General features: G+C 64.4%; 3 protein-coding genes across 3 annotated transcripts; 1 reads left to right on the top strand and 2 right to left on the bottom strand.

Annotated features, from left to right (window-relative positions):
* Positions 1 to 687: 687 nt before the first annotated feature.
* Positions 688 to 5,075, top strand: PFL1_03954 (uncharacterized protein; the record flags this gene model as incomplete). Its single annotated transcript, XM_007881477.1, has 4 exons — positions 688 to 776; positions 904 to 1,333; positions 1,447 to 4,636; positions 4,735 to 5,075. 4 exons carry the CDS (start codon positions 688 to 690, stop codon positions 5,073 to 5,075), a joined length of 4,050 nt encoding a protein of 1,349 aa, XP_007879668.1.
* A 599-nt stretch (positions 5,076 to 5,674) lies between these two features.
* On the bottom strand, positions 5,675 to 7,003 carry PFL1_03955 (uncharacterized protein; the record flags this gene model as incomplete). Its single annotated transcript, XM_007881478.1, has 2 exons — positions 5,675 to 6,334; positions 6,923 to 7,003. 2 exons carry the CDS (start codon positions 7,001 to 7,003, stop codon positions 5,675 to 5,677), a joined length of 741 nt encoding a protein of 246 aa, XP_007879669.1.
* A 1,397-nt stretch (positions 7,004 to 8,400) lies between these two features.
* On the bottom strand, positions 8,401 to 10,473 carry PFL1_03956 (uncharacterized protein; the record flags this gene model as incomplete). Its single annotated transcript, XM_007881479.1, has 3 exons — positions 8,401 to 9,762; positions 10,046 to 10,315; positions 10,417 to 10,473. 3 exons carry the CDS (start codon positions 10,471 to 10,473, stop codon positions 8,401 to 8,403), a joined length of 1,689 nt encoding a protein of 562 aa, XP_007879670.1.
* Positions 10,474 to 10,939: the final 466 nt, after the last annotated feature.

Genomic DNA, 10,939 nt, shown 5'->3' on the forward strand with positions numbered 1-10,939 from the left:
CAGCTGTGGGAAGGGTCGTCCTCCGTTCGGCGCCGTCGACGTCAAGAGTGCGAGAGGCGATGTCGCAGATGACGAGGCGGCGCGACGTTGTGGGGCAGCGCAAGGTGATGGTGATGGAATTGGGCAGAAGGCGGCTCCATCCGTCCTGAGAGGTCGAGGCCAGCTCCCGTCCGTGCATGCCTCCCTCGCGAGGAAGGCGCTTGCTCCACATCAGACCGCGGCCGAGCGACGTGCCCGCTGCCCCGCTGCTCGCCGCCTGCCTTTTTGCCTCGGCTTTTCCCGCGCTTTTTTCGACGGCGCGACAGCCCGCCCGCTCCAGCTCGGCAGTCAAGTCGCGAGGCACGCCGGCCAGCCGCTCAGGGTCCTCGCCTGCCTGCCTGCGCCCGCCTGTGACCGACGCCCAGCAGGTAAACGTCGTGGGCCCCTGTCTTCGGGAGTGCCGGTATATACCTCGGTCGACCCGCCATCACGACGCCAGCCATCATCAGCAACACTCCTTCTCGCCGGCAGGCTACAACCGGCTTTCTTCTCTGCTCGCTGACCGGGGCCTGGCGGACCAGCTGCAGCGATCCCGCCAGAGTCTTCCAGCCGCTCGACGTCTCCGGCGCTCCAGTCTGCTCAGTCTAGACCCGCTTTGGCTGCGATATCAACCCCAGCGCCGCTCTGGCCTCATCCAGGCGTCGCAAGATGGCCGACCCACTCGCAGCAGTTCAGGGTAGCGTGCCGACCATCCGTGCGCAACCGACTGGCAATGACGCAGAGGGAGTCGGGATCAGGTGAGCAGGAACCAGGAGCGCACTATCGATGCTCGATGCAAGAGACGGATCGGTCCGGGCCGAGCTCTGACACCTCGACCACACGATCCCGTCTGTCATGACCCGCATCTCTGCTCGACGACGGCAGGCAGCTGTGGTCCGACATCTTCCGCTCCTTCACCGCCTCCGACCAAGAGTCGCTTCGTGCAAAGGCGCTCGGCGGCGAGGTTCCCGTCGGCGACCGACCGACGATGCGCTGGATCCACTGGAAGCTCTTTCTGTCCGAGCATCTGTCGAGTACCCCCACCTCATGGACGGCCGTCCTGGATAAGGACCGCTCCCATTATGCCGAGCTTCGCAGGGACATGCTGCGGGCGCCGGACGGCAACTATCCACCCGATCTGGGGCTGGAAGATGACGAGCAAGTCCTGGCGCAGATGAGCCGCAGTCATGGCGACAGCACATCCTCAAGGCCCTCGCTCTCAAGCAGTCGGAGCAGCTCCGGTCGGGGATATGCCTCCGGCGGGTCTGTCCTCGGCGACCTCTCCGTAAACAACCCGCTCAGCCTAGACGACTCGGTAAGTCTCGATCGCTGCGCCGGCACTGCCGAACAGACGTGTGTCCATGCCGGCAGCCTCCCCCCGCTGACGGTCTTTATCGCCTTCCGTGCTTGCCCCCCGCTCTGCGACAGAATCCGTGGAAGACCCACTACGCCTCGCTAGAGACCAGACAGACGATCGCGCAAGACGTCGAACGGACGTTTCCCGACCTTGCCCTCTTCCGCGAGTCTCGGGTGCAAAAGGGGCTGGCCAACGCCCTCTTCGTCTGGTGCGGCCAGAACCAAGACGTGGGCTACCGGCAGGGCATGCACGAGCTCCTGGCTGTGCTCTGGCTCGTCCGACAGCGCGACTCAACAAGGCAAGGCAGCCGCGCCGGCAGTGGCGGGCGGGGAGCTCAGGGACCCCTCGGCAGCTCGGGAGGCTCCGCGCGCCTCGACGAAGACGTGATGCAGGCGGTGCTCGGCGAGCGCTGGATCGAGCACGACGTCTACACGCTCTTCTGCGCCCTGATGCAGCGCGCAAAGAGCTGGTTCGAATGGAGGACGCCGCAGCCCGCCGAGCCAGCCCAGCCGCGCAGCGCGGTCCCCCGGACCATGTCGTGGGGCTCGCTGACGGGGCTGCCGCAACCTTCGACCGCAGCTGCCAACCCGACGACGCCCATCGTGGCAAAGTGCGAGCGGATACGACAGCTGCTGCACACGACCGACCCTAGCCTGGCCCAACACCTCGACGCCCTCGCCATCGAGCCGCAGCTGTTTGCGCTGAGGTGGATCCGGCTGATCTTCACGCGCGAGTTCCCGCTCGAGGACGCGCTCAAGCTCTGGGACGGCATCTTTGCCATGGACCGCTCGTTGGCGCTCATCGACCACGTCTGCGTGGCGATGCTGATGCGCGTTCGCAACGAGCTCCTGACGGCCGACTACTCGGGCGCCCTCCAGGCGCTGCTGCGCTATCCGGTCAATCCCGACGCCCCCGACGGCGGCAACAGGACCGAGCTGCTCGTGCAGCAGGCAATCTACCTCCGGGACAATGGGTCCACGCCAGCTTCGGGCGTGGCAATCGTCCTGCAGAACCGCGATCTTCTGGGCATCCCGCCGAGGTTCCCTGACGCTGAGCGGAGCCTCGCCAACGAGCGGCCCAGCAACGGCTCGCTGGGAAGCCCGACATCGACACGCGACGCGCCTTACGCCGCTATCTACCAGGCGAGGGGACCCTCCAAGTTTGCCACCGTCGGGCGGAGCCCGTCTGGGGCGAACCCGGTGTCGTCCTGGCAGCGACCGACGCCGGCATCGCGTCTGCCGGCCACTGCGCCACCGTCGCGGCATCCGGCGAGGCGCTTCGACGACCCGCTGTCCGCCTCCGCTGCGATGCCTCAGTCGCCGAGCCGGTCGTTTGGCATCGTCCCCAGCGCCTACATTCCCGAGGGCATCAGCGACTTTGCACGGGGCCTCTATGAGCGCTCCGATTCTCTCGGCATCAACCGTGCACTCAACTCGACCATGGCCAACGTCCAGCGCACAGTCACGGCAGCCGCAGCCGGCGTCGCAGCGTCCAACGCCGCCAGCAGCGCGGCAGGCAACGGCGGCTTCCCGAGCTCGTTCAGCGATTCCCTCACGCCATCGGTCTCTCACGCTAGCCTGTCGGCGACCAGCACGACGACGCCGGCAGGCTTTCAACCTGCTGTGCCTCGGCGCAACGCATCTGCTGCGGCCGGTCGGACGAGCGGCCCGGGGACAAACAGCGCATCATCCCCGAGCATATCTACCGCGGAGCTCACTGCGAAGCTCGAAGGGCTGACGACCACCAACAAGGCGCTTGGGGCTGCCCTCGCCACATGCATCGAGACGCTCGAGACCAGCTGGCTGTCTCGCCAAGAGGTCGCGCCTGACGGCATCTCGGCCAGGCCAGCAGGGCACGAGGACCTCGACCAAAGCGACGTCGATACATTGATGAGCTTCACGGCGCTCAAGCACATCCGCGACGTCCTCAACGGGTCAGCGCGTGAGTTTGACTCGGCCACGCTGCCCTCGAAGCGCCCCGCTGCCGATCCAGCGGACCAGAAGAATGCTGCCCAGGCGTTGCCCGCCGCGTCCAAGGCAGCCGCAGCGCCGCAACCTCTGCCGCCGGGATCGAACACGAACGGGGCAGCCTCTGCAACGACATCCTCAGATCACGGTGAAAGTATCGGTGCAGCGCCAAACAACCCACACGTCGAGACCGCTGCTGCCCTCGCCGGAAGGACGACTCCCACGCCGCCGCCAGGTCTGCCGATGTGCCTGGCCGAATACCAGCGCTACGGACGGCAGATGATCCTGCCCGACTTTGGTCTCGAAGGCCAACTTCGTCTCCGCCGCAGCAAAGTGCTGGTCGTCGGCGCTGGCGGTCTTGGCTGCCCCGCAGTCCAATATCTCGCCGCTGCCGGCGTGGGCCAGATTTCGATCGTGGACCACGACAGCGTCGAGGCCTCCAACCTGGCTCGACAGATTCTGCACTCGGATGCCAAGATAGGCATCAACAAGGCCGAGTCTGCCGCGCAGGCTGCGCACGTCATCAACCCTTTCATCAACGTGACGCCGCATCCCGTGGGCATCTCGAGCGCCAACGCACGCTCGCTGATCTCTGGCCACGACCTCGTGCTCGACTGCACCGACAACCCGCTGACGAGGTACCTGATCTCGGACGCGGCCGTGCTAGAAGGCGTCGAGGTGGTCAGCGGCGCCGCGCAGGGCTACGACGGCCAGCTCATCGTGCTGCACAAGAAGATCCTGCCGCAGTTCGCAAGCAAGCCCACCACTGCCGCCTCTCCCGCGAGCACCGCACCCGCCCTCGTCGACCCGATCGACAATGCCAGGGGCCCGTGCTATCGCTGTCTGTTCCCTGTGGCACCAAAGCCCGAGGACGTGACCGACTGCGAGGATGGAGGGGTCCTGGGCGGCATCACTGGCTTGGTGGGGACAATGCAGGCGCTCGAGTCGGTCAAGATCCTCGCCCAGATCGGCGAGGCCACGCTGCCGACCATGACGCTGGTGAGCCCGATGAGCGGGACGCCCTTCCGCTCGATCAGGCTGCGGCCGCGACGGCTGGCCACCTGCCGGACCTGCGGCGACCCGGCGCAGGTCGGACGGGACAACATGATCTCGGATCTGCAGAGCGAAGACTACGCCACCTTCTGCCACCTCAATCGTCCGCCAATGGTCGACGGACAAGCGGGTGGGCCACGGGTGGCGGTCGAAGAGCTGGAGAAAGGTGCGGCAAAGAGGCTGCTGATCGATGTGCGGCCGCCGGTCGAGTTCGGCATCACCCGCATCGACGGGTCCATCAGTGAGTGTCGCCGATCGTAGGCCATGCGGAGCATCAGCGCACGGCAAGCAGCTGACCTGATCCTTATCCTGCCGCTGTCCCTGCCCCGAACTCTGCAGGCCTACCCTACACGACGATACGCAAGGATCCGAGCAAGGCGTTGGAGACGATTCGGTCGCGCCTCTCGACGTCTCCGGTGGGGCAGCCACCGCTGCTCGTATGTCGCAAGGGCAACGACTCTCAGCTCGCCGTCCGGCTGCTGCAGCAAGCTGCCCGGGACGCGGCGGCGGCGACGGAGGTGGCGAGGCAAGAGGCGGTTCAAGACGACCCGCTCTCGTCTCCATCGACCGACAGCGCCGCGCCGTCCCGAGCCAGGCGAGACGAGGAGCTCGAGTTTACCGACCTCGTCGGCGGTCTGAGGGCGTATGCCAAGGTCAAGGATGGCTTTCCGATGTACTGAGATGCCCGACGAAATCGAGATCGGCCCTGAGCCTTACATATGGGCAGCAGAGAACGAGGCAAACGGCGACGACGCACGAACGACAGAAGCGACAACATACGGAGGTCGGACCAGGTTCACGGACGACTCGGTCGAGGCAGGCAAGGAAGAGGGACTCGTGAGCCCGATGCGTGCGGGTGCAGGTGCGAATGTGTATGTGCAAGGGTCTGTCGTTGCCATCTCGCCGACAACGCTTTTGGGAGTGGGTGGAGAGAGAGAGGGAGGTCTAGTAAAGGCCGACGGGTTCGAGGAAACCCGCAACGAAAGTGTCATGTTCATAGCGGCGCGCGGCCTTTTTTTGTGTTTCTCATGAGCAGAATCGTATGCGGGAGGATGGGGGGACAGGCAAACCCTCTCTTCCTCGAAGGGAAAGGGGCCGACAGACAGTTTAGGTGAGGAGAAGGGTCGACCGGGAAGAGAGAGGCGCGTGCGCCCCGAGATGATGGTGATGATGATGGTGGAGGAGGAGGTAGGAAGGAAGGTACGGATGGGTGTGCTGCGCAAGGTGGTTCGAGGATCCCGTCCGGGTACGGTGCTGATGTGGCATCGGACCGAGACGTTTACTCGCCACGGGCCTCGCGCTGGCGGCGGCGCTGGTCTCGCTCCTCGGTGATCGAGAGCTTGATTCCTCCGCCCTTGGGGATCGAGATCTGCGGCTTGCCGCCCTCGCCGATGACGAAGACGTTCGAGAGACGGGTCGAGAAGTCGCGTCCGAGCGTGTCGCGGACGTGGACAATGTCGAAGCCGCCGAGGTGCCTCTCGCGGCCAGTGATGGCGCCAACACGGCCCTGGTTACGGCCGCCGGTGACCATGACGAGCGCGCCGACCTCGAACTTGATGAAGGTGTCGAGCTTGTTGTTCTCGAGGTCAAACTTGACAGTGTCGTTGACCTTGATCAGCGGGTCGGGGTATCGGATGGTGCGGGCGTCGTGGGTGACGATCTGGGGCACGCCGCGGGCGCCGAGCTGCACCTTCTTGACCTTGAGCAGCTTGTACTGCGCCTCCTCGGCAGTGATGCGGTGGACGATGAAGCGTCCCTTGACGTCGTAGAGGATGCGGAAGTGCTCGCCCGACTTCTCGATCGAGACAACGTCCATGAAGCCAGTGGGGTAGGTCGGGTCGGTGCGGACCTTGTTGTCGACCTTGATCAGACGCTGGGCGGTGATGGCAGTAACCTCACGGCCGTTGAGGGCGTACTTCAATCGGTTTCGGAGGAGGATCTGCGCAGCAGGCGAAAGCGAGCAAGGACGAGGGCGTCGGTGGGGTCAGTTCGGTCGGTTCTTTTGAGGCGATCCGGCACCTGTGACGGGCGCAAAGGGTCAGAGAAGTCCACCGCGGTCCGCCAGCGCGGCAAATCCCGGTAGCAGCGCCGGCTGCCTTGCCGACGCCGTCCTTCGTCGTCCTCGCCGTGGTTCCTGGCTGCCGGCCTTCCATCCTCGGCCCTTCGCCTGCCTGCCTCTAGCGCCGGTCTCCAGAGAGCGTCCTCAGACACAATCGGGGCAATGGTATCCGCAAGTCCCGAAGGACATTAGGAAAGCCATGCATGTTGATTGGTGAAAGCTCATCAACGAGCCGCCCCGGTTTCGGACCTGCCCGTCCGCTTCCCGTCCGATGCGCCGCCACGCCAAGTGGCAGGCTTTCCTGATGGCACCTTGCCTCCGTCGCCGAGTGCTGTCGCACCGCTGGCCGCCCGACTGAAGCACCTCGCTTCCATCCTCGACTTTCCAGCCCGGCGTTTCGAGACTCATGTCTCCTTCCATCCATCGGCACCCTGCATCTTCTGAACCTGCTGACCGGCTGATACTCACGATGAGGGGGAGGGCCTCACGGAGCTTGTGGGGGCCGTTGGAAGGGCGGGGAGCGTAGGTGCCCGACAGCTTGTCGAGCATCCACGACGAGGGAGCGGCAAGGCGCTTAAGGTGGTGCTTGGGTCCTCGAACCACTGCATGCCGGAAAGCGCCGTCGAGAAGGTGTGCGAGCAGCGACAACAGGCGGGTCGTTGCGAGGGACAGGTCGGGTCGCAATTCGATCAAACGAGCCAGGTCCGGTCGAGGTGCGATTCGTCATAAAGTCATCGAGAGGGCGTGGAAAGATGCGTCGTAGGGTGTCGAGGATGCATCACGTCGAACGGTTGTCGAGTCGAACAGGTTGGCACATGTTGGTGAGACGGCGGATCGAAGTCGAGGGCGGCGTAAACGGTAAGGTAGAGAAAGAGGGAGTGGGGAGATCCAGGTGTATGGCGGTTCGAGAGGCAGGGGACATCGCGAAGGTCCAGCATAACGGGTGAAGGGGAGTTCAGAAGCAGCACGGATGCTGTGGTAAGTGATCCGTCCCTTCTTTTGCCAAACGATGCGCGGGACGCCTAGGACGCTCTACGCCATCCGAAATCGCCTCGTATCGGGGTTCCTCCGTGGCGGCCGTGGACGAGGTCCCTTTTAGCGATGGGTGCTGCCCTGCCACAGAGCGGCGTCGGCGGGGTCGGTGTCGAGGGTCGATGGCGGAGCTTGACGGTTCGGCGGTGGCGACGGCGGCGACGGCGACGATACTCACTCTTGAATTATGCTACACAGAGACTGAGTCTTGAGGGAAGAGGGTCTTGATGGTGTGAGGAGGGTGTTTGAGGCGGAGCGGGCGGTCGGACGACGTCGAGAAGGGCCGGCCTCTGGCGCTGGCCTGGCTGGGCTGCTTTGGCTGGGCCTGGGGCCGGACTGGCCTGGCTGGCTGCCAGCGTGAGCTGCTGGCTGGCCTCGCTCGCTCGCCCGCTCGCCCGCTCGCCTGTCCGTTCCCGCTGGCTGGGCCAAAGCGACCGAGCAGGAGCCCCCCAGCCAAAATTGGAATTTTCGAAGCCGGCGCGGCCCCGCGCTCGCAACCGAGCCTCGGCCACGCCCGCGACCCAGTTCTAGCGGCCTCGGCCGAAGCTATATTTCTGAGCGTCCAAGCACGTGATCTGCGCGGGGGGGCCTGGCGCTCATTTCCTCTCTCCCATCCTCTGCGCCTCTGTGCAAACTCGTATGGCCACTCGCCGCCATTCGCCACATTTCAGCACCGACACGACTCTGCTGACTACTCTGGCTGCGGTGGCTCGATTCAATCAAAAGGAAGGTGCATTTCGTCTTCAAAGGTGGGCTTCAGTCAAAGGGAGGGTGCATCGCCTTCAAAAGGTACAGAGGTTCAGGGGCGAGATGGGTAGCAGTGGCCGATGTCGTGGTCTGCCTGGGTCGGACTCGAGCACCTCAACAGGCCCAGCCGCCGCTCGGAGCGGCTGCTTGTCTCTGCCGCCCTTTTTCTAGGACTGCGGCTTCCTTCTGGCGGCCCGTGGCGGTGGCGGCAGCGAGTAGGTCCCATCGATGAGGCCAAAGTCGCCGGCGGGCGCCGCCGACTGCGCCCGGTAACCCCAAAGCTCGGCGTCGGCCGGCTTGTCGCTTGGCGATTTCCCATCTGACGCATCCGCTCCGTCGCTCCCGCCACTGCTGTCGCGCGACGGGCATGGCATCGATGTGATGGTATTGGCCCTCCTCTCATCCGCGCTGCCGATTGGCCGTTGGACCAGCTGCTCTCGGGAAGTGTCGTTGCCTTGACCCATTGCCAGCTGTCGAGCCAGAGCGTCGCTCGAGCAACGACGCTGGAGGCATCCTTGATCGGTGGCGCTGGCACTCCTCTGCCGCGCCGCCGCCTCCTGGGCCTCGGCGAAGGTGTTTCGCTGGGCGCGAGCTTCGAGTGTCGTGGCGTGCGGAGCATCGGTGCCCTCTCCGTCCCATCGCGAGGCCGTTTCGCGCCGGGATGATGATACCAAGCCCTCCTTACCTGGATCGGCAGTCCAGGGACTGCCGCCGTTGCCCGCGCCGCCGAGCCAAGGATCGGCAAGGTCCGAGTCTCGACGGCACAACTGGGAGAAGAGCGAGGGCGGTGGCGATGTCGCTTGGCTTTCGAAGGGTGGAGTCATGCAGGTCCCGGCGCCCGGCTTGTGACTTGTGACGGCGTCGACGTGGTGGGAGTCCTCGGTCCCTCGGCTGCATTGATGCTTGCGCTCGTCGCCAGTCGCGACCATCTCGATGATGCAGCTGCAGTCGGGGCTGCGATGCGGGCTTGACCAGCTCGCCCTTTTGCTGCTCCTCCTGCCATCTTCGTCGTGGCACGCGCGTTCTTCGATGCGGGTTGCCGAGGCGGTTGCGCCGTTGCCGGCCGACCGAAGCGCATGGTCGGATCGATTCGAGACCGCGACCGACTCCTGCAACGACCGCGCCGCTTTGTAGGTGTCGCGAAAGTTCATGGCGGAAAGAGCGCAGATGAGGCGGAGGCACGTCCCCTGCGCGTCTGTCTTGACGATGCTGAGACTTTCAGAGATCTGGTAGCGGACGATGATCTCGGCGGCTGCGATGATCTCGACGAGAAAGAGCGAGTAGGCGCCCTGCAAGACAAGGTAGAGGGCGAGCGAATGGTGTCGGCCACCGTCCTGGCCCTCGCGATGCGGCCGCGCCCGCCCGAAGCGCGTCGTCTCGTAGATCCTCCGTGCCCATTGATAGATTTTCTCGTCGCCAACGCCGCTGCGGCCAGCTCCGTCACTAGCGCGACGCAGGTGCCAGGCCAGCTTGACCAGGATACAAGCTAGCGCGAGGCTGTAGAAGACGATCTGGCTGATGGAGAAGAACTGGACCGTGGACAGACGAACGGACCGAGAGGACGAGGAAAGACAGGAGAGAGAGGCCTCGTGTCAGCAGGGCGAGCGGCGGTATCGGCCCTTTCGATCGCCTTGTCAGACCCGCGCAGCCATCGCGCGATAACAACCGCAATCAGGGCGAGACAAGGAGACTTACATCGAACAGCCACCACGATCCCTGACCATATTGTCTGTCCACCACGCAGGCGTCGTAGGGCAAGAGGCCGATACCGACGGAGCTGATAAGAAAGAGCAGCCACAGTATGGCCCTTACCCCGCGATCAATGCGGGAAGACGTGGAAAAGAACATGAGTGTTCGGCCGAGCACCAGAGTATAGCTCATGATGGTCATGGCCGCAGTCAGGCCAATGACCAGCTGGGCCGGCCTCGAGCACCAAACGTTCATGGTGCCGAGCTCCACGGTGTGATTGAGGATCAGGACAGCCGTCACAAGGCCGATGTAGCGGCTGCAGAGGTAGGATACCCTCATGACAAAGCTACGCGGGGTCCACCAGCCTTTGGCGCAGATGAGAAAGATGTCGAACTGTGGGCGGTAACGGGGTGCAAAGGGTCCGCAAATCATCAGATCTCCCGCAACGAAGTTCCTTGGCTCAGGTCGACATCGGACATGTCGACGAGACTCACGGGCAGGTTGATGAAGCATTCCCACGAGAGCAGACCGACCGCAGCAGAGTGGAGCATCGCCCCGATGAAGCGAGGGCGGTCGTTCATCCTCTCCCACGCTGCCACTATCTTCGTGCCAGGATCCGCCATCTTGACTATCGACACTGAGACGGTCTTGGTCTTCTCTCAGCCGGCCTTGCTGACCGTTGCTCGATGCTTCTGGGCGCGCTCGCTGGCTGGAGTGCCTTCGCAATGTGTAGAGGTGAGGAGAAGCGGCCTGGTAAGTGATGGGCTGTGTTGGTCGACACCCGCGCGTCCTGCGCCTCCCAGACTCATGAGATCATATACGGAGGCCGTGCCTCACTGCGGTTCGTGGCAGGGTTCGGTCTGGTCTGCTGGCCGCCCTCTAACGACCCACCACCTGCCCACCACGGCGATACGAAGCTCGACTGTATCGACCGTCGGCTCAATCTTTCGAGCCTGAGTGTTGCCCCACCTGATCCGTTCCCTTCAACCGACATGCCTCTCTGTATGCCGCATGCCG

Source organism: Pseudozyma flocculosa (assembly GCF_000417875.1).
Source record: "Pseudozyma flocculosa PF-1 unplaced genomic scaffold scaffold00012, whole genome shotgun sequence".
In the NCBI taxonomy this organism is placed as follows: Eukaryota; Fungi; Basidiomycota; class Ustilaginomycetes; order Ustilaginales; family Ustilaginaceae; genus Pseudozyma; species Pseudozyma flocculosa.